The sequence below is a fragment of the Chiloscyllium plagiosum genome, unplaced genomic scaffold, assembly GCF_037043375.1.
Source record: "Chiloscyllium plagiosum isolate Xiang-an unplaced genomic scaffold, Cpla_swu_hap1 HiC_scaffold_6, whole genome shotgun sequence".
Taxonomy (NCBI): Eukaryota; Metazoa; Chordata; class Chondrichthyes; order Orectolobiformes; family Hemiscylliidae; genus Chiloscyllium; species Chiloscyllium plagiosum.
In genome coordinates this window covers 133811259-133834862 of record NW_028270144.1, presented here as the reverse complement: position 1 = coordinate 133834862, position 23604 = coordinate 133811259, and the positions used below count along the sequence as shown (strand labels likewise).

Below are 23604 nucleotides of genomic sequence, written 5' to 3'. Positions count from 1 at the left end.
GTCCATCCAAACCATCTGCACTAACGATGTTCCAGTCGATATTGGGAAAGTTGAAATCACCCATAACAACAACCCTGCTACATCTGCATTTTTCCAGAATCTGCCAGTCTATGAGTTCTTCAATCTCTCGCCTGCTATTAGGTGGTCGCAGAAAACCCCCAATGAGGGGGCTGTTCCCTTGCTGTTCCTAACTTCCACCTGACTGACTGACTCAGTACACAAACCTTCCTCAACAACCTTTGTTTCTGTAGCTGTGATGCACTCTCTGATTAGCAATGCTACACCCCTTCCTCTTTTTCCACCCTCCCTGTTCTTTTTAAATGTTCTAAACCCTGGAACATCTAGCAACCATTCCTGCCCCTGTGGAATCCATGTCTCCGTTATGGCCACAACATCGTAGCCCCAAGTACTGATCCATGCTCTAAGTTCGTCACTCTTATTTCGGACACTCCTTGCGTTAAAGCAGACACACTTTAACAAATCCCTTTGTTTCATCACATGAGAAACTTTCCTGATAGATTCAATACATCCTGTCACTGCCCCGTCTGCAACTGCCCCCCTCTCAGAAATGTGGCTCTGATTCCTACCCCCCTGCCAAACTAGTTTAAACTCTCCTGAATCACACGAGCAAATCTCCCACCCAGGACATTTGTGCCCCCCCCCCCAGTTCAGGTATAACCAGTCCTTCATGTACAGGTCCCATCTTCCCCAGAAGGTATTCCAATGGTCTAGGTATCTGAAGCCCTCCCTCCTGCACCAGCCTCACAGCCATGTGTTAAGCTGCATTCACTGACTGTTCCTCATCTCACTATCTCGTGGCACTGGTAGCAAACCTGAGATCACTACGCTACTCGTCCTGCTCTTCAGCTTCCAACCTAACTCTCTGTGGTCACTTTTCAGATCCTCAATCCCTTTCCTGGCTATATCATTGGTGCCGATATGTACCACGATTTCTGGCTGCTCACCCTCCCCCTTCAGAATCCTGTAAACCCAATCGGCGACATCCCGGACCCTGGCACCAGGGAGGCAACATACCTTCCGGGAGTCCCGCTCCTGACCACAAAATCTCTTGTCAATCCGTCTAACTATTGAGTCCTCTACCACTAGCGCTTTTCTATTCTTCCCCCTTCCGTTCTGAGCCACAGTGCCAGGCTCAGTGCCAGAGACCTGACAACTATGGCTTTCCCCTGGTAGGCTGTCCCCACTGTAGTATCCAATCCTCTTTTGCTGAGGGGAACAGCCACAGGGGATCTCTGCTCTGACTGTCGGTTCCCTTTCCTCCCCCTCACCGTAACCCAGCTGTCCTTTTCCTGTGTCTGGGGAGTGACCACCTCCCTGTACATCCTCTCAATTTCCCCCTCAGCCTCCCAGATGATCCATAGTTCATCCAGCTCCAGCTCCAGCTCCAGTTCCCTAACTCGGTTTTCAAGGAGCTGGAGTTGGGTGCACTTCCCACTGATGTAGTTGGCAGAGACATGTGAAGTGTCTCTCACCTGCCACATTCTGCAGGATCCCACCCACTTAAAAACTCTGCAGAAGTCCTTCGCTCCTCCCTCGCATCTCTCAGAAAAATAGAGCCTTCCCACAAGGTCCTGACCTATCCTTATTCAAAGCTATCTTAAAACTTAAGGAGTTGTGATCACTGTTTCCAAAATGCTCTCCCAATGAAAGGTCAGTCACCTGACCAGGGTCATGGCCCAGTATGGCTCCTCCTTTAGTTGGACTATCCACATACTCTTTTAAGAAACCCTCTTGGATACATCTAACAAATTCTGCCTCCTCTAAGCCTCTTGCTGTCAGGGAATCCCAGTCAATATTGGGGAAATTAAATTCACTCACTATGACAATCCTGTTATATTTGCATCTTTCCATAACCTGCTGACATATTTGTTCCTCAATGTCTTGGTGGTTATTGGGGGCCAATATAGTATAATCCAATCAGAGGGATGTGCACACTGACGTGCCTACTCACACACAATATTTGTATGTTTGTGCACACTCGCCTTATGTAAGCTGTCTGGATCGTGGATTCAACTCATTTCATAGCAATTAAAATTCAATTCATAACATCTAGAATTGAAAGCTAACCACAGTGATGGTGACAAAGGAACTATTGTTGATTGTTGTAAAAACCCATCTGGTTCACTAATGCCATTTAGGGAAGGAAATCTGCCAACTTTAGCTGGTCAGGCCCCATGGGTAGCTCTACTGCAATGGCTAGCTCAGAGCAGCCCTCTGAAATCCAGAGCAAGTTGCTGAGTTCAAGGGCATTGAGGGATGGACAATAATACTGGTCTAGCCAGTGATGCTTAGGTCCCAAAAACACAGTTTCAAAGCTTATACAGAAACATAAATTGAGAGACCAAGAATTAACAGTAACACTGCCAATGTTCACGGGTAGGTTACTGAACTCATCATTAAACTGCAGAAGCATTTATGGCTCAGAGTAGGCTCTTCAGCCTATTCTGTCCTTACTAGATGTGAAAGAGCTCCCCATTTCAATGCCATATCCCATTTCTTGGTCTACAGCCTTATGGGACACCAAGTCTGTGTGTGCCTTCAATGTGATGAGACTTTTTCCCTCTCTTAGCCTTTAAATTAGTGAGTTCCAGCCATCACCCTCTTCCATGCGTCAACCAATTGATTTAAATTAATGTCCCTGGTTATTGACTTCCAGACGAAGGGAAGTGAATCCTTCCCATCCTCTCACTGTCCTTCATTCCTATCCCCATGCCCAGTGATGTCAGAAACATGTTGATCTCTGTTTCCAGAAGTCATTTTCACTGGGATATGTCACTAGCTCATCACCAAAACCTGAAGGGTGAACTGTGACATTTTATATCAAACATGGTTGACCAGTTATCTCTCCTGCTGTCTCTGCCTCTCATTAGCATGTGGTAATTAAGTTAATTTATTGAAAACGGGTTTGTAAGTTTAAACTTAAAATTTAAGCAAAGACTATCCATTAACTGTCAATCATCATTAATTGGTGCATTCACCATGGCAATGCTTCTACCAATCAGAGTTGACTCTCCAACCAATCAATGCTCTCCTGTCATGAAGTATAAAGAGTAGGGGCAGAATATTTAAGACTGAATTGATGAGCAATGTCTTCACTCAAGGGGGCAGTGAATCTCTGGAATTCTCTTTCTCAGAGGCTGTGGAAGCTCAGTCATTGAGAAGGTTCACTGGTAATTAGTATTTCTTGCAAATTGTCCTGATTAGAGCAGGATAAAAAGCTTTAACAAAATGTGTCTTTGAACAATTTTCAAATTCTGTCTGACCACATAACACAATGTCCATCATCCATCAGTAACACTCCTGCTCCCAGAGAGGACTGAGACTGAATCAAATAAACACAAGGAATACTGGAGAAGCTCACCTGTGCTGGCAGCATCTGTGAAGAGAAAGCAGAGTCACTGTTTTAAGTTTGGTACAACCTGTTCTGATGATGGTCTCTGGACTTGAAACATTATCTCTGTTTCTCTCTGCAATGTTGCCAGAGTTGCCAAGTTTCTCTATCACTCTCTGTTTTGATTTCAGATTTCTAGCCTTCCCAGTGTTTTGACTTTATACGAGACTAAGACTTACAGCTATTTCTTCCTTGGTTTTGCTGAACATCTAAGATATACTTCATCGGGGCCTTAGAATTTATCCATTTTAAGATATGCTAAACAGCTTGAGATTTTTCACTCCCGTATCTAATATTTTATGCTCATAGTTACAGGAGGAGGCCATTCAGCCTCCCAAGATTGCAATACCAGTCCAGATCCTGACTGATCATCTACCTCAATGCCATTTTCCTGCATTATCGCCCTCTCCATTGATGCATCACTGATGAGAAACCTATCAATCTTTGTCTTGACTCTTCTCAATGACTGACCTTCCACAGCCTCTGAAAAAGAGAATTCCAAACATTCACTGCTCTCTTGAGTGAAAACATTGCTCATCAATTCAGTCTTAAATAGCCTGCCCCTTACCCTTACATTATGTCCCCTGATATTAGACTAACCAGCCAAGAGAACATCCCAACTACAAACATCCTGTCACACTCTTGAAGAATTTTGTAGGTTTCAAGAGATCACCTCTCATTCTTCAAAACTCCAGAAAACAGCAAGGCCAGTAGCTATATGGGAACACCACCCATGATCATGCCTCACAAATTTGTTTGAGTTCTTTGATGAGGTGACCAGGAAGGTTGACAAGGGCAGGGCGGTAGACGTGGTCTATATGGATTTCAATAAGGTCTTTGACATGCTAGGCTGCTCTGGAGGGTTAGATTGCATGGAATCCAGGGGGAGCTGGCAAATTGGATACACAATTGGCTTGATGGTGGGAAGCAGAGGGTAATAGTGGACTGGAGGCCTGTGACCAGTGGAGTGCCTCAGGAGTCGGTGCTGGGCCCATCACTGTTTGTTATCTGTATCAATGATTTGGATAAGAATGTACAAGGCATGGTTAGTAAGTTTGGAGAAAGTGAGGACTGCAGATGCTGGAGATCAGAGTCGAGAAAGCAGTGTTGGAAAAGCAAGTCAGGCAGCATCCGAGGAGCAGGAGAGTCAACGTTTCAGGCCGAAGCCTTCCATCAGGAATGAGGAAGAGGAAGGGAGCTAAGAGATAAATAGAGGGTTGGGTGTAGAGCTAGGAGGAGGTAGGTGGGATAGTGATAGGTGCATGCAGGTAGGAGGTGATTGTAATAGGTTGGTGGTGAAGGTGGCGCAGATAGGTGGGAAGGAAGATGGACTGGTAGGACAGTTCAAGACGGTGGTGCCGAGTAGGAGGGTTGGATCTGGGATGAGGTGGGGTGAGGGGAGATTTGGAAACAGGTGAAATTGACGTTGATGCTGTGTGGTTGTCGTGTCCCAAGGCAGAAGATGAAGAGTTGTTCCTCCAGTCAGCGGGTGGCTTTGATTTGGCAGTGAAGTGTTTGGCCATAGGGCAGTTGGGTTGTTTGGTGCATGTGGACCAGAGATGTTCCCTGAAACATTCCGCGAGTTGGCGCTCGGTCTCTCTGATGTAGAGGAGACCACATCGAGAGAACATAGTACATTACAGCACAGAACAGGCCCCTTGGCCCTCAATGTTGTGCCAACCTGTGAAATCAATCTGATGCCCACCGAACCTACACTATTCCATTCTCATCCATATGTTTATCCAATGACCATTTAAATGCCTTTAAAGTTGGCGAGTCTACTACTATTGCAGTCAGCGCATTCCACGCCTCTACTACTCTCTGAGTAAAGACATTACTGCTGATATCTGTCCTATATCTACCACCTCTCAATTTAAAGCTATGTCCCCTCGTACTAGCCATCACCATCTGAGGAAAAAGACTCTCCTTGTCCACCCTATCTAACCCTCTGATCATCTTATATGTCTCAATTAAGTCACCTCTCAACCTTCTTCTCTCTAATGATGTCTCAAGTCCCTCAGCCTTTCCTCATAAGACCTTCCCTCCATACCAGGCAACATCCTAGTAAATCTCCTCTGAACCCTTTCCAAATCTTCCACATCCTTCCTATAATGCAGTGACCAGAACTGTACTCAATACTCCAAGTGCGGCCGCACCAGAGTTTTGTACAGCTGCAGCATAACCTCATGGTTCCGGAACTCAATCCCTCTATTAATAAAAGCTAAAACACTGTATGCCTTCTTAACAACCCTATCAACCTGGGTGGCAACTTTCAGGTAGGTAAAAACAATGACTGCAGATGCTGGAAACCAGATTCTGGATCAGTGGTGCTGGAAGAGCACAGCAATTCAGGCAGCATCCAAGGACTTTCGAAATCGACGTTTCGGGCAAAAGCCCTTCATCAGGAATAAAGGCAGTGAGCCTGAAGCATGGAGAGATAAGCTAGAGGAGGGTGAGGGTGGGGAGAAAGTAGCATAGAGTACAATGGGTGAGTGGGGGAGGAGATGAAGGTGATAGGTCAGGGAGGAGAGGGTGGAGTGGATAGGTGGAAAAGGAGATAGACAGGTAGGACAAGTCCGGACAAGTCATGGGGACAGTGCTGAGCTGGAAGTTTGGAACTAGGGTGAGGTGGGGGAAGGGGAAATGAGGAAACTGTTGAAGTCCACATTGATGCCCTGGGGTTGAAGTGTTCTGAGGCGGAAGATGAGGCGTTCTTCCTCTAGGCGTCTGGTGGTGAGGGAGCGGCGGTGAAGGAGGCCCAGGACCTCCATGTCCTCGGCAGAGTGTGAGGGGGAGTTGAAATGTTGGGCCACGGGGCGGTGCGGTTGATTGGTGCGGGTATCCCAGAGAACGAGGGTAGGTCCGATCAGAGAACGAGGGTAGGTCCGATCAAGGACAGTAGTGGGAGACTGTGTATTGAGTCGGAAGAGATAGGAGAGGTCTTGAACAAGTACTTCTCTTCAGTATTTACGAACGAGAGGGACCGTATTGTAGAAGAGGAGAGTGTGAAATGGACTGGTAAGCTAGAAGAGATACCTGTTAGGAAGGAAGATGTGTTGGACATTTTGAACAACTTGAGGATAGACAAGTCCCCCGGGCCTGACGGGATATATCCTAGGATTATGTGGGAAGCAAAAGAGGAAATTGCAGTACCGTTGGCAATGATCTTCTCGTCTTCACTGGCAACGGGGGTGGTACCAGAGGACTGGAGAGTAGCGAATGTTGTGCCCCTGTTCAAAAAAGGGAATAGGGATAACCCCGGGAATTACAGGCCTGTTAGTCTTACTTCTGTGGTAGGCAAAGTAATGGAAAGGGTACTGAGGGATAGGATTTATGAGTATCTGGAAAGACACTGCTTGATTAGGGACAGCCAGCATGGATTTGTGAAGGGTAGGTCTTGCCTTACAAGTCTTATTGAATTCTTCGAGGAGGTGACCAAGCATGTGGATGAGGGTAGAGCAGTGGATGTAGTGTACATGGATTTTAGTAAGGCATTTGATAAGGTTCCCCATGGTAGGCTTATGCGGAAAGTCAGGAGGCATGGGATAGAGGGAAATTTGGCCAATTGGATAGAAAACTGGCTAACCGGTCGAAGGCAGAGAGTGGTGGTAGATGGTAAATATTCAGCCTGGAGCCCAGTTACAAGTGGAGTTCCGCAGGGATCAGTTCTGGGTCCTCTGCTGTTTGTAATTTTTATTAATGACTTAGATGAGGGAGTCGAAGGGTGGGTCAGTAAATTTGCAGATGATACGAAGATAGGTGGAGTTGTGGACAGTGAGGAGGGCTGTTGTCGGCTGCAGAGGGACTTAGATATGATGCAGAGCTGGGCTGAGGAGTGGCAGATGGAGTTCAACCCTGCCAAGTGTGAGGTTGTCCATTTTGGAAGAACAAATAAGAATGCGGAATACAGGGTTAATGGTAGGGTTCTTAGTCAGGTGGAGGAACAGAGGGATCTTGGGGTCTATGTACATAGATCTTTGAAGGTTGCCACTCAGGTGGATAGAGTTTGTAAGAAGGCCTATGGAGTATTATCGTTCATTAGCAGAGGGATTGAATTCAAGAGTCGTGAAGTGATGTTGCAGCTGTACAGGACTTTGGTTAGGCCACAGTTGGAGTACTGTGTGCAGTTCTGGTCGCCTCACTTTAGGAAAGATGTGGAAGCTTTGGAGAGGGTGCAGAGAAGATTTACCAGGATGTTGCCTGGAATGGAGAGGAAGTCATACGAGGATAGGTTGAGAGTTCTCGGCCTTTTCTCGTTGGAACGGCGAAGGATGAGGGGTGACTTGATAGAGGTTTATAAGATGATCAGAGGAATAGATAGAGTAGACAGTCAGAAACTTTTTCCCCGGGTACAACAGAGTGTTACAAGGGGACATAAATTTAAGGTGAAGGGTGGAAGGTATAGGGGAGATGTCAGGGGTGGGTTCTTTACCCAGAGAGTGGTGGGGGCATGGAATGCGCTGCCCATGGGAGTGGTAGAGTCGGAATCATTGGCGACCTTTAAGCGGCATTTGGATAGGTACATGGATGGGTACTTAATCTAGGTTAGAAGTTCGGCACAACATCGTGGGCTGAAGGGCCTGTTCTGTGCTGTATTGTTCTATGTTCTATCTATGTTCTATGTTCCCTAAAGCGCTCTGCTAGGAGGCAGAACACACCAGATGGCCTCCTTCTTTAGAGACCGCAATTTCCCTTCCCACGTCGTTAAAGATGCCCTCCAACACATCTCGTCTACATCCTGCACCTCCGCCCTCAGACCCCACCCCTCCAACCGTAACAAGGACAGAACGCCCCTGGTGCTCACCTTCCACCCTACCAACCTTCGCATAAACCAAATCATCCGCCGACATTTCTGCCACCTCCAAACAGACCCCACCACCAGGGATATATTTCCCTACCCACCCCTTTCTGCCTTCCGCAAAGACCGTTCCCTCCGTGACTACCTGGTCAGGTCCACGCCCTCCGACAACCCACCCTCCCATCCTGGCACTTTCCCCTGCCACCGCAGGAACTGTAAAACCTGTGCCCACACCTCCTCCCTCACCTCTATCCAAGGCCCTAAAGGAGCCTTCCACATCCATCAAAGTTTTACCTGCACATCCATTAATATCATTTATTGTATCCGTTGCTCCCGATGCGGTCTCCTCTACATTGGGGAGACTGGGCGCCTCCTAGCAGAGCGCTTTAGGGAACATCTCCGGGACACCCGCACCAATCAACCACACCGCCCCGTGGCCCAACATTTCAACTCCCCCTCCCACTCTGCCGAGGACATGGAGGTGCTGGGCCTCCTTCACCGCCGCTCCCTCACCACCAGACGCCTGGAGGAAGAACGCCTCATCTTCCACCTCGGAACACTTCAACCCCAGGGCATCAATGTGGATTTCAACAGCTTCCTCATTTCCCCTTCCCCCACCTCATCCTAGTTCCAAACTTCCAGCTCCACACTGTCCCCATGACTTGTCCGGACTTGTCCTACCTGCCTATCTCCTTTTCCACCTATCCACTCCACCCTCTCTTCCCTGACCTATCACCTTCATCCCCTCCCCCACTCACCCATTGTACTCTATGCTACTGTCTCCCCACCCCCACCCTCCTCTAGCTTATCTTTCCACGCTTCAGGCTCACTGCCTTTATTCCTGATGAAGGGCTTTTGCCCGAAACGTCGATTTCGAAGCTCCTTGGATGCTGCCTGACCTGCTGTGCTCTTCCAGCACCACTGATCCAGAATCTGGCAACTTTCAGGGATCTATGTACATGGACACCGAGGTCTCTCTGCTCATTCACACTACCAAGAATCTTACTATTAGCCCAGTACTCTACATTCCTATTGCTCCTTCCAAAGTGAATCACCTCATACTTTTCTGCATTAAGCTCCATTAGCCACCTCTCAACCCAGCTCTGCAGCTTATCTATGTCCCTCTGTAACCAACAACATCCTTCTGCACTGTCCACAACTCCACTGACCATAGTGTTACCTGTAAATTTATTAAGGAGAAAGTGAGGTCTGCAGATGCTGGAGATCAGAGCTGAAAATGTGTTGCTGGAAAAGCGCAGCAGGTCAGGCAGCATCCAGGGAACAGGAGAATCGACGTTTCAGGCATAATCCCTTCTTCAGGAATGAGGAAAGTTTGTCCAGCAGGCTAAGATAAAAGGTAGGGAGGAGGGACTTGGGGGAGGGGCGTCGGAAATGTGATAGGTGGAAAGAGGTCAAGGTGAGGGTGATAGGCCAGAGTGGGGTGGGGGTGGAGAGGTCAGGAAGAAGATTGCAGGTTAGGAAGGCGGTGCTGAATTCGATGGATTAGACTGAGACAAGGTGGGGGAGGGGAAATGAGGAAACTGGTGAAATCCGAGTTCATCCCTTGTGGTTGGAGGGTTCCTAGCCGGAAGATGAGGCGCTCTTCCTCCAACCGTCGTGTTGTTGTGGTCTGGCGGTGGAGGAGTCCAAAGACCTGCATTTCCTTGGTGGAGTGGGAGGGGGAATTGAAATGTTGAGCCACAGGGTGGTTGGTTTGGTTGGTCCGGGTGTCCCAGAGGTGTTCTCTGAAACGCTCCGCAAGTAGGCGGCCTGTCTCCTCAATATAGAGGAGGCCACATCGGGTGCAGAGGATGCAATAGATGATGTGTGTGGAGGTGGAGGTGAATCTGTGGCGGATATGGAAGTTTCCTTTGGGGCCTTGGAGGGAGGTGAGGGGGGAGGTGTGGGCGCAAGTCTTGCACCTCCTGCGGTTGCAGGGGAAGGTGCCGGGAGTGGAGGTTGGGTTGGTGGGGGGTGTGGATCTGACGAGGGAGTCACGGAGGGAGTGGTCTTTACGGAATGCTGATCGGGGAGGGGAGGGAAATATATCCTTGGTGGTGGGGTCCGTTTGGAGGTGGCGGAAATGACGGCGGATGATGCGCTGAACATGGAGATTGGTGGGGTGGTAGGTGAGGACCAGTGGGGTTCTGTCCTGGTGGCGGTTGGAGGGGCGGGGTTCAAGGGCGGAGGATCGGGAAGTGGAAGAGATGCGGTGGAGGGCATCGTCGACCACGTCGGGGGGGAAATTGTGGTCCTTGAAGAAGGAGGCCATCTGGGTTGTGCGTTTTTGGAACTGGTCCTCCTGGGAGCAGATGCGGCGGAGTCGAAGGAATTGGGAGAATGGGATGGCGTTTTTACAGGGGGCAGGATGGGAGGAGGTGTAGTCCAGGTAGCTGTGGGAGTCGGTCGGTTTGTAGTAGATGTCCGTGTTGATTCGGTCGCCTGAGATAGAAATAGAAAGGTCGAGGAAGGGGAGGGAGGAATCTGAGACTGTCCAGGTGAATTTGAGGTCGGGGTGGAAGGTGTTGGTGAAGTGGATGAACTGTTCAACCTCCTCGTGTAAATTTATTAACCCATCCTTCTGTGCCCTCATCCAGGTCATTTATAAAAATAACAAACAGCAGTGGCCCCAAAACAGATTCTTGTGATACACCACTAGTAACTGAACTCCAGGATGTACACATCCCATCAAACACCCCCCTCTGTCTTCTTTCAGCTGGCTAATTTCTGATCTAAACCATTAAATCCCCTCAATCCCATGACTCCGTATTTTGTGCGATAGCCTACGGTGGGGAAGCTTATCAAACGCCTTACTGAAATCATTATACACCACAGCAACCACTTTACCCTCATCTACCTGTTTTGTCACCTTCTCAAAGAACTCTATAAGGTTTGTGAGGCACGACCTACCCTTCACAAAACCGTGCTGACTGTCTCTAATCAAATTATTCCTTTCCAGATGATTATAAATCTTATCTCTTATAACACTTTTCCCACAACCAAAGTCTGGCTCACTGGTCTATAATTACCAAAGGCCACAGTAGATGAGGGGGGGGGTGGATGTGCAGGAGAATCTCTGCTCAATGTGAAAAGTTCCTTTGGGAACTTGGACGGAGGTGAGGGAGGGGGGTGAGGGGGGAGGTGTGGGGGAGGTGACGGGAGGGGGGTGAGGGGGAGGTGACGGGAGGGGGGTGAGGGGGAGGTGACGGGAGGGGGGTGGGGGGGAGGTGATGGTAGGGGGTGAGGGGGGAGGTGACGGGAGGGAGGTGAAGGGGGTGAGGGGGAGGTGAGTGAGGGGGAGTGAGGGAGTGAGGGGGTGGGGGGAGGTGAGGGGGGTGATGGTGAGGGGAATGAGGGGGAGGTGAGGGAGGGAGGTGAAGGGGTGAGGGGGAGGTGAGTGAGGGGGAGTAAGGGGGTTGAGGGGAGGTGAGGGGAGTGAGGGGGTGGGGGGAGGTGAGGGGGGTGATGGTGAGGGGAATGAGGGGGAGGTGAGGGAGGGAGGTGAAGGGGTGAGGGGGAGGTGAGTGAGGGGGAGTAAGGGGGTTGGGGGGAGGTGAGGGGAGTGAGGGGGAGGTGAGGGGGAGGTGAGGAGGAGGTGAGGGAGGAGAGTGGGGGTTGGTGGGAGGTGAGAGGGTGAGGGGGGAGGTGAGGGAGGTGGTGTGGGAGCAGGTTTTACACCTTGTGCGGCAGCAAGAGAGGGTGCTAGGTGTGGAGGGTGGGTTGGTGTGAGGTGTGGACCTACTGAGGCAGTCATGGTGGGAATGGTCTCTGAGGAATGCAGATCAGGGTGGGGACGGAAATATATTTTTCTCCTGCATTCACTTATTGCCTTTCCAACTATCTTCCCTCCACCCCCTTATTTATCTCTTAGCCACCTTCCCCTTCACATTCCTGATCAAGGGCTTATGCCTGCAGTATTGATTCTCCTCCTCCTCTGATGCTGTCTAACTTGCTGTGCCTTTCCAGTGCCACAACTTGTTGACTATGATTAGTAAGTTTGCCGATTACTCTAAAATAGGAGGTATCGTGGACAATGAGGGAAGTTATCAGAAGTTGCAGCAGGACCTTGATTGGCTGGGGAAGTGGGCCAAGCAATGGCAAATGGAGATGTGTGAGGTCTTGCATTTTGGAAAATCAAATCAAGGCAGGAGTTTCATGGTGAATGGGAGGGCCTTAAGGAGTGTAGTGGGACAGAGGGACCATGGAGTTCAGGTGCACTGTTCTCTGAAAGTGGAGTCACAGGTAGACAGGCACACTGGCCTTCATCAGTCAGGGCATTGAGTGTAGAAGTTGGGAAGTTATGTTGCAGTTGTACAGGATGTTGGTGAAGCTGCACTTGGAGTATTGTGTTCAGTTTTGGTCACCTTGCTGTAGGAAGGATGTTATTAAACTGGAAAGAGTGCAGAAGAAATTTACAAGGATGTTGCCAGGACTCAATGATCTGAGTTACAGGGAGAGATTGGACAAGCAGGACATTTTTCTTTAGAGCGTCGGAGACTGAGGGGGGATCTTATAGAAATGTACAAGATCATGAGAGGCACGGATAGGGTGAATGCACTTCGTTTTTTTCCCCAGGGTTAGGGAATCGAGGACTAGGTAGTTTAAGGTTAGAGGGGAAAGAATAAAAGGGAACCTGAGGGGCAACCTTTTTAAACAGAGGGTGGTACGCAAATGGAATGAGCTGTCAGTGGAAATGGTTGAGGCGGGTACATTAACAACATTTAAAAGGCATTTGGTCAAATACCTGGATAGGAAAGAATTAGAAGGACCTGGGCCAAGTGCAGGGAAATGGGGTTAGCCTGGAGGACATTAGGTCGAAGGGCCTGTCTCCATGCTGTACAACCGAGACAGCTTTGCTGGAAAAGCACAGCCGGTCAGGCAGCATCTGAGGAGCAGGAGAATCGATTTTTTTCGGCCGGAGCCCTTCATCAGGATTCCTGATGATTATTACCCTTGGCTGAATCATCTTTCCCATTGGATGCTTGTACCTTAGATGAATATTTATCTATTGTAGACCTTTTAGTCTTCCTTTAAATACCTACTATTGCTTTTCTACTGTCCAATTTTTGTGGATTTTCCTAACCCACCCTTGCCTCTCATACCGTCATAGTTTATTTTGCTCTGATTTCAAAATGAACTGTGTCACATTCAAATCTCCGGTTTATTCTATCCTGTTATGGTCACCTTTTCTGAAAACAGCTTTTGACCAAATCCAAGATACCCCAAACCTGCATTGGCTCCTCAAAATACTGTTCCAGAAATCAATCTTGTACCAATTCCATGAATTCGTGCCCCATAGCATTAGCATTGGTTAGATTCACTCAGTTTCTCTGTAGATTAAAGTCAACCATGATTACTATGCTCTGAGGTCATGCGTTCAAATCCCACTACAGCACCTGGTGGAAATTATATTCCATTTATCAATCTGGAATTGAAAACTGTTCCCATTGATATTGAATGGCTCGGAAAAGATTTACAAAGCTGTTACCAGGGTTGGAGGATTTGAGCTAGAGGGAGTGGTTGAATAGGCTCAGGCTGTTTCCCCTGGAGTGTCGGAGACTGAGGGGTGACCTTATAGAGGTTTATAAAATCATGAGGGGCATGGATAGGATAAATAGACAAAGTATTTTCCCTGGGGTGGGGGGAGTCCAGAACTAGAGGGCATAGGTTGAGGTTGAGAGGGGAAAGATATAAAAGAGACCTAAGGGGCAACTTTTTCACACAGAGGGTGGTGTGTGTATGGAATGAGCTGCCAGAGGAAGTGGTGGAGGCTGGTACAATTACAACATTTAAAAGGCATCTGGATGGTTTCATGAATAGGAAGGGTTTGGAGGGATATGGGCCAAGTTCTGTCAAATGGGATTAGATTGGGTTGGGATATCTGGTCGTCATGGAAGGGTCTGTTTCCATGTTGTATCTCTGACTCTATGACCATGAAGCCACCATCAATCGACATAAACATTCATCTGGTTTTCCCTTTAGGGAGGGAAATCTGACTTCCTTACCTGGTCTGACCTACACATGACACCAGACCCACCAGAGAGCACTGAGACTGAAACACATATACACAGAGAATACTGGAGAAACATTTCAGTTCTGGCAGCATCAGTGGAGAGAAGGCAGAATGTTTCGAGTTTGATACAACCAGTTCTGAAGATGATCATTGGACTTGAAATATTAACTCTGTTCCTCTCTCCAATGTTGCCAGACTTGCTGAGTTTCTCCAGACCCACAGCAATGTGGGTGACTCTTAACTGCCCTCTGAAATGGTTGAGCAAGCCTATCAGTTTGAGGACAATTAGAAACAGGCAATAAATGCTGGCTTTGCTACTGACTCTTATGAAAGAGCTTGTTAAAACATGTATGATTCATCTCCTGATTTGTCCCATACGTTACATTATCATGATTTGGAGATGTCGGTGTCGGACTGGGGTGTACAAAGTTAAAAATCACACAACACCAGGTTCTAGCCCAATAGGTTTATTTGGAAGCACTAGCTTTCGGAGCGACGCTCCTTGTTCAGGTGGTTGTAGTGCACTTGGAAGTACTCAAAGATGCCCTCATAAGAACAGGATCCGATGCTCAACTCACCGATCAGCAGTTCCAACGTGCCACAACGAGGAACCATAATGACCTCCTCAGGGGACAGAGATGAGCTACAACCGACAGGGTACCCTTCATTTTCCAGCACTCCCCAGGAGCTGAGAAACTATGCCATGTTCTTCGCAGCCTGCAACACATTATCAATGAGGATGAGCACCTCGCCAAGACCTTCCCCACACCTCCAATGCTCGCCTTTAAACAACCGCCAAACCTCAAACAGATCATTGTTCGTAGCAAACTGCCCAGCGTTCAGGACAACATCAACCATAACAGCGCACAACCCTGCTGTGGCAACTACTGCCAGGTGTGTCAGAGTGTCAACACGGATACCACCATTACACGTGGGGACACCACCCACCATGTACATGGCAGGTACTCATGTGACTCGGCCAACATTGTCTATCTCATACGCTGCAGGCAGGGATGCCCTGAGGCATGGTACATTGGCGAGACATTATGACAACGGATGAATGGGCACCGCACAACAATCAACAGACAGGAGGGTTCCCTCCCAGTTGGGGAACACTTCAGTGGTCCAGGACATTCAGCCTCGGACCTTCGGGTGACCATCCTCCAAGGTGGACTTTGAGACAGGCAACAGCGAAAAGTGGCCAAGCAGAGGCTGATAGCTAAGTTCGGTACCCATAGGGAGGGACTCAACCGGGACCTTGGGTTCATGTCACATTACAGGTGACCACCATTGCACTATGTACACACACAGACACTCCTACACACACACAAACACACGCACGCACACACACACACACTGAAGTGCACATACACATTCACACACTCACAGACATTCATTACTCCCAACACACACACATCCACATGCACACATACACATTTAAGTTTGTGGGGTGAATTTGTACTTGCAGAATTACATTTTATTTTGCTCAAAAACGAAATGAATCCATGTAAGATTCTGTAAATCCCTGTTTTAGATTAGAATCAGTCTGACCATTGTGGCACAGACAGCCTCACACAGGGCACCTCACACCTTCAATGCATTATCTTGGCCAACATGGCACCTATTGTTAAAATTCACTTGAGAATGTAACTTTTAGAAAGTTCTGGAATTTACATATGAAAGAACTGTAACCAACATGCCCATTCTAAATGATGAGAGACTGAACAAACAATCCAATATATAATTTCAGTTACATCACACTTTAAACTTTTGTTGTAAATTCTGTGTCTTACGATCTTATACTCCACAATCACCTGATGAAGGAATAGCGCTCTGAAAGCTAGTGCTTCCAAATATACCTATAACCTGGTGCTGTGTGAATTTTAACTTAATTACCACGTGTTAGATGTTTGACAAATACTCTCAGCAATGTTTACCGCCTGTTGATGTTTCTCAGCTCCACCACACTGAATCCCTGATGTGATTGGTCCTTTAAGACCCTCTCACTCCTCTAATACTGTCTGAATTATTTATAGCTTCTGTAAAGGCTGATGCAAACAAAGCCACATCTTCTGCTTCACTCACCAGTTATTGCTGCAATCTCTGGCTCTAATCCCCTTAGTCACCCTCCAGTGATCCAGCAGCCTCAGTTTCTGTATCAGTATAATGTTTATATTTGAGTGAATAAATGTTGATCTTGCCAGGAAACTAATCACTACACAAGAATGTATCGACTGTATCTCTTTATTTTTCTGTACATTTGATTGTGGACTGAAATGAAAAATAATCAAGGATTGCTGCCGGATTGCTACATTTTTTAAAAAGCACATTACTGACACTCAATGTGTGTGTTGTTTACACAGCTGCTTTTTCAGGCAGTGGTTGATAAGTAATTTGCAGATGAGTAGGAGCTGGATGAGTGTCTATGAGTGTGTGTGTGAATGTGTATTTGTGATTGAGTGTGTGTGATTGTCTATCAGAGTCTGTGCGCATGGTTATGTGAGTGTGTGTGTATCTGTAAGTGTTTGTGTGTGAGTCTATGTGTGTGTGTATCTGTGAGTGTGCGTGTGGGTCTATGTGTGTGTGAGTCTGACTGTGTGTGAGTCTGACTGTGTGTGTATCTGTGTGTGTAGCTGTGTGTGTGTGAGTCTGACTGTGTGTGTATCTGTGAGTGTGTGTGTGGGTCTATGTGTGTGTGAGGCTGACTGTGTGTGTGAGTCTGACTGTGTGTGTATCTGCAAGTGTGTGTGTGAGTCTGACTGTGTGTGTATCTGTGTGTGTGTGTATCTGCGAGTGTGTGTGTATATCTGTGTGTGTGTGAGTCTGACTGTGTGTGTATCTGCGAGTGTGTGCGAATATCTGTGTGTGAGTCTGACTGTGTGTGTATCTGCGAGTCTGTATGTGTGTCTGTGGGTGTATGTATGTATCTGTATGTGTGAGTGTGTGTGTGGGTCTGTGTGTGTGTGAGTCTGAGTCTGACTGTGTGTGTCTATCTACAAGTGTATGTGTGAGTCTGACTGTGTGTATCTGCGAGTATGTGTGTGTGTATATCTGTGTGTGTTTGAGTCTGACTGTGTGTGTATCTGTGAGTGTGTGTTTGTGTATTTGTGTGTGTGTATGTTTTTGTGTGTCTGTGTGAATGTAAATGTGTGTATCTCTGTGTGTGTGTGTGTGTCTGTATCTGTGCGTGTGTATCTGTGAGTGTGTGTGTGAGTCCAACTGTGTGTGTATCTGAGTGTGTGTGTGTGTCTGACTGTGTGTGTATCTGTGAGTGAGTGTGTGAGTCTGACTGTGTGTGTATCTGAGTGGGTGTGTGTATCTGTGAGTATGTGTGTGTGTCTGAATGTGTGTGTGTATCTGTGAGTGTGTGTGTATCTGTGTTTGTGTGTATCTGTGTGTGTGAGTGTGTGTGTGTATCTGTGTGTGTGTGTCTGACTTTGTGTGAGTGCCTGACTGTGTGTGTGTCTGTGTGTGTCTGACTGTGTGAGTGTGTGTCTGTATCTGTGTGTGTGTATCTGTGAGTGAGTGTGTGAGTCTGACTGTGTGTGTATCTGTGAGTGTGTGTGTGCCTGACTGTGTGTGTATCTGTGTGTGGGTGGGTGGGTATGGGTGTCTGGCTGTGTGTGTGTGTCTGTGTCTGTGTGTCTGACTGTGTGTGAGTGTGTGTGTCTGTGTGTGTGTGTGTGTGTCTGTATGTGTGTGTGTATCTGTGTGTGTGTGAGTGTGTTTGTATCTGTGTGTGAGTGTGTGTGTATCTGTGTGTGTGTATCTGTGTGTGTGTGTGTATCTGTGTGTGTGTGAGTGTGTGTGTGTATCTGTGTGTGTGTGTCTGACTTTGTGTGAGTGCCTGACTGTGTGTGTGTCTGTGTGTGTCTGACTGTGTGAGTGTGTGTCTGTATCTGTGTGTGTGTATCTGTGAGTGAGTGTGTGAGTCTGACTGTGTGTGTATCTGTGAGTGTGTGTGTGCCTGACTGTGTGTGTATCTGTGTGTGGGTGGGTGGGTATGGGTGTCTGGCTGTGTGTGTGTGTCTGTGTCTGTGTGTCTGACTGTGTGTGAGTGTGTGTGTCTGTGTGTGTGTGTGTGTGTCTGTATGTGTGTGTGTATCTGTGTGTGTGTGAGTGTGTTTGTATCTGTGTGTGAGTGTGTGTGTATCTGTGTGTGTGTATCTGTGTGTGTGTGTGTATCTGTGTGTGTGTGAGTGTGTGTGTGTATCTGTGTGTGTGTGTGAATCTGTGTGTGTGTGAGTGTGTGTATATCTGTGTGTGTATATCTGTGTGTGTGTGTGTGAATCTGCGTGTGTGTGTGTCTAACTGTGTGTGTATCTGTGTGTGGGTGTGTGAGTATGTATGTGTGTATGTGTGTGAATCTGTGTGTGTATCTGTGTGTGTGTGTGTGTGTGTATGTGTGTGTGTGTGTGTGTATGTCTCCTCTCTCTGAGCAATGTTACATCTGTTTCCATGTGCTACTTTGAGAGAATGGGGTTTGAAGATTACAGTGAATCAGGCCCATCAGGATCCCACAACCCACTTTGATCAGGGAAAGCTGCCTCACACTTTCCGTGCCAACACAATCCAATGAGGGAGCAGTGATTCACAGCTCAAAGATGGAAGTCTTTCCATGGAGCACGGTCTCTCAGCTCTGAGGTTTGGCGAGTGACTACAGACAGACTGAGATTGTAAACACTCCATAACAGAGCCAGGCTAGAAATATGGTTCACTGTTATTCACTAACAAAGAGGCAGAACAGAAAAGCAAGAGGGAGAGAGATTACAAAAATAATTTACTGTTTTTAAGACAATAAAAAAGATGCAGCACTGTCGGAGGGTCAGTGCTGAGGGAGTGCCGCACTGTCGGAGGGTCAGTGCTGAGGGAGTGCCGCACTGTCGGAGGGTCAGTGCTGAGGGAGTGCCGCACTGTCGGAGGGTCAGTGCTGAGGGAGTGCCGCACTGTCGGAGGGTCAGTGCTGAGGGAGTGCCGCACTGTCGGAGGGTCAGTGCTGAGGGAGTGCGCACTGTCGGAGGGTCAGTGCTGAGGGAGCACCGCACTGTCAGAGGGTCAGTGCTGAGGGAGTGCCGCCCTGTCAGAGGGTTAGTACTGAGGGAGTGGGCACTGTCAGAGGGTCAGTGCTGAGGGAGTGTCGCACTGTTGGAGGGTCAGTGCTGAGGAGGTGCCGCACTGTCGGAGGGTCAGTGCTGAGGGAGTGCCACACTGTCAGAGGGTCAGTGCTGAGGGAGCGCTGCACTGTCGGAGAGTCAGTGCTGAGGGAGTGCCACACTGTCGGAGGGTCAGTGCTGAGGGGGTACCGCACTGTCAGAGGGTCAGTGCTGAGGGAGTGCCGCACTGTCAGAGGGTCAGTGCTGAGGGAGCGCCGCACTGTCGGAGAGTCAGTGCTGAGGGAGTGCCGCACTGTCGGAGGGTCAGTGCTGAGGGAGCGGGCACTGTCGGAGGGTCAGTGCTGAGGGAGTGCCGCACTGTCGGAGAGTCAGTGCTGAGGGAGCGCCGCACTGTCGGAGAGTCAGTGCTGAGGGAGTGCCGCACTGTCGGAGGGTCAGTGCGGAGGGTGTGCCGCACTGTCGGAGGGTCAGTGCTGAGGGAGTGCCGCACTGTCGGAGGGTCAGTGCTGAGGGAGCGGGCACTGTCGGAGGGTCAGTGCTGAGGGAGTGCTGCACTGTTGGAGGGTCAGTGCTGAGGGAGTGCTGCACTGTCAGAGGGTCAGTGCTGAGGGAGTGCCGCACTGTCGGAGGGTCAGTGCTGAGGGAGTGCTGCACTGTCAGAGGGTCAGTGCTGAGGGAGTGCTGCACTGTCGGAGGGTCAGTGCTGAGGGAGCGGGCACTGTCGGAGGGTCAGTGCTGAGGGAGTGCTGCACTGTCGGAGGGTCAGTGCTGAGGGAGTGCTGCACTGTCAGAGGGTCAGTGCTGAGGGAGTGCCATACTGTCAGAGGGTCAGTGCTGAGGGAGTGCCGCACTGTCAGAGGGTCAGTGCTGAGGGAGTGCTGCACTGTCAGAGGGTCAGTGCTGAGGGAGCGCCGCACTGTCAGAGTGTCAGTGCTGAGACGGTGCCGCACTGTCGGAGGGTCAGTGCTGACGGAGTGCCACACTGTCAGAGGGTCAGTGCTGAGGGAGTGCTGTACTGTCAGAGGGTCAGTGCTGAGGGAGTGCCGCACTGTCAGAGGGTCAGTGCTGAGGGAGTGCTGCACTGTCAGAGGGTCAGTGCTGAGGGAGTGCTGCACTGTCGGAGGGTCAGTGCTGAGGGAGCACCGCACAGTCAGAGGGTCAGTGCTGAGGGAGTGCTGCACTGTTGGAGGGTCAGTGCTGAGGGAGCATGCACTATCGGAGGGTCAGTGCTGAGGGAGTGCTGCACTGTTGGAGGGTCAGTGCTGAGGGAGCACCGCACAGTCAGAGGGTCAGTGCTGAGGGAGTGCTGCACTGTTGGAGGGTCAGTGCTGAGGGAGCATGCACTATCGGAGGGTCAGTGCTGAGGGAGTGCTGCACTGTTGGAGGGTCAGTGCTGAGGGAGTGCTGCACTGTTGGAGGGTCAGTGCTGAGGGAGTGCTGCACTGTTGGAGGGTCAGTGCTGAGGGAGCATGCACTATCGGAGGGTCAGTGCTGAGGGAGTGCTGCACTGTCGGAGGGTCAGTGCTGAGGGAGCACCGCACTGTCAGAGGGTCAGTGCTGAGGGAGCATGCACTGTTGGAGGGTCAGTGCTGAGGGAGTGCTGCACTGTTGGAGGGTCAGTGCTGAGGGAGCATGCACTGTTGGAGGGTCAGTGCTGAGGGAGTGCTGCACTGTTGAAGGGTCAGTGCTGAGGGAGTGCTGCACTGTTGGAGGGTCAGTGCTGAGGGAGTGCTGCACTGTTGGAGGGTCAGTGCTGAGGGAATCAATATTTGATAAGACTCTGTTGCAGAGTGTTCTCCCTGTTACGTCTGGAATTTTGAGCAGAATCTCTTACTTATTTGCCTGTCTCTGAGGGGATTTCCTTTCATTTCAGTCTGTTTTATGGGATCTTGCTGTGTACCTGCTTGCTCTAGTTTGAAATGTTAATGTCAATCAGTTTGCGGGGTGTTTAGTGTGATGGGTTATATGAATTGCTGATAGTGTACCTGATGAAATGGTTTGAATGATGGGTGATGTACTCAAACAGTAACCGGTCTCTGTGCTGTTGCTAGGAGACATCACAGTGAAGAGCCCCTCAGCACTCGACTATGAACAAACACCAAAAATGCGGCTTGTGGTTAAAGCGGAGTCTACGTCCTCCTTTGTGTTCACGGCCGTCACTCTTAGTCTCCACGATGTCAATGATAACCTGCCACGGTTCCAGATGCAGAACTATGTCACTTTCATCTGGGAGGCCCGTGGCTACAGCACTCCCATCACCCAGGTAAGGTACAGCCCAGGCCCAGGTAAATCTCTACAGCAGGGAGGTATCCCTTACAGATCCTGCAGCCCGCTTCCCACTCTCTCTCTCCAGGATGTGTCCGGTCACTGACTGCTCTCACCTGGTGATTTGTGCCTCTCAGGTTTTGGCGAATGATTTGGACCAGGGCCAGAATGGGGAAGTCTCTTACACCATCGCAGCTTCAGCCCAGAGTGACCTCTTCCACATCAATCCCGTCACTGGCCACATCAGCACAGCCGCTATCATGGACCGAGAGGTCTGGCCACAGACTCAGTAAGTACTGACCACACCCACACTGACCACACCCACACTGACCGCACCCACGCTGACCGCACCCACACTGACCGCACCCACACTGACTGCACCCACACTGACTGCACCCACACTGACTGCACCCACACTGACCGCACCCACACTGACTGCACCCACACTGACCACACCCACACTGACTGCACCCACACTGACTGCACCCACACTGACTGCACCCACACTGACCACACCCACACTGACTGCACCCACACTGACCACACCCACACTGACTGCACCCACACTGACCGCACCCACACTGACTGCACCCACACTGACCACACCCACACTGACCGCACCCACACTGACCACACCCACACTGACCGCACCCACACTGACTGCACCCACACTGACTGCACCCACACTGACATTACCCTCACTGACTGCAGCCACACTGACCACACCAACACTGACCACACCCACACTGACATTACCCACACTAACCACACCTCACTGACCACACCCTCACTGACCACACCCTCACTGACCACACCCACACTGACATTACCCACACTAACCACACCACACTAACCACACCCTCACTGACCACACCCTCACTGACCACATCCACACTGACATTACCCTCACTAATCACACCCACACTGACCACACCCTCACTGACTGCACCAAAACTGACCACATCCACACTGACATTACCCTCACTGACCACACCCATACTGACCACACCCATACTGACCACAACCACACTTACCGCATCCAGACTGGCCACACCCACACTGACCACACCCACACTGACCACACCCACACTGCCTGCACCCACACTGACTGCACACACACTGACCACACCCACACTGACCGCACCCACACTGGCCATACCCACACTGACCACACACACATTGACTGCATCCACACTGACCACACCCACACTGACTGCACCCACACTGGCCGTACCCACACTGACCACACCCACACTGACCACACCCACACTGACCGCACCCACATTGACCGCACCCACACTGCCCGCACCCACACTTACCGCACCCACACTGGCCGTACCCACACTGACCACACCCACACTGACCGCACCCACATTGACCGCACCCACATTGACCACACCCACACTGTCCACACCCACATTGGCCACACCCAAACTGACCACACCCACACTGACCACGCACACACTGACCACACCCACACTGAGCACACCCACACTGAGCACACCCACACTGACCGCACCCACACAGACCACACCCACACTGACATTACCCTCACTGACCACACCCACACTGACCTCACCCACACTGACCGCACCCACACTGACATTACCCTCACTGACCACACCCACACTGACCTCACCCACACTGACATTACCCACACTAACCACACCCTCACTGACCACACCCTCACTGACTGCAGCCACACTGACCACATCCACACTGACCGCACCCACACTGACATTACCCTCACTGACTGCAGCCACACTGACCACACCAACACTGACATTACCCTCACTAACCACACCCACACTGACCACACCCTCACTGACCGCACCAAAACTGACCACATCCACACTGACATTACCCTCACTGATCACAACCACACTGACCGCATCCACACTGGCCGCACCCACACTTACCGCACCCAGACTGGCCACACCCACACTGACCACACCCACACTGCCTGCACCCTCACTGACTGCATCCACACTGACCACACGCA

The 23604-nt window shown here is 49.8% G+C and overlaps 1 protein-coding gene across 1 annotated transcript in view; it reads left to right on the top strand.

Moving 5' to 3' along the window:
- Nucleotides 1-23604, top strand: part of LOC122551097 (protocadherin-16-like) — a 370928-nt gene that overhangs the window by 319901 nt on the left and 27423 nt on the right. Inside the window, exons 16-17 of the mRNA XM_087988529.1 lie at nucleotides 21389-21600; nucleotides 21740-21891. Coding sequence (XP_087844655.1) covers nucleotides 21389-21600; nucleotides 21740-21891 — 364 coding nt within the window. The remainder of the gene's footprint in view (nucleotides 1-21388; nucleotides 21601-21739; nucleotides 21892-23604) is intronic.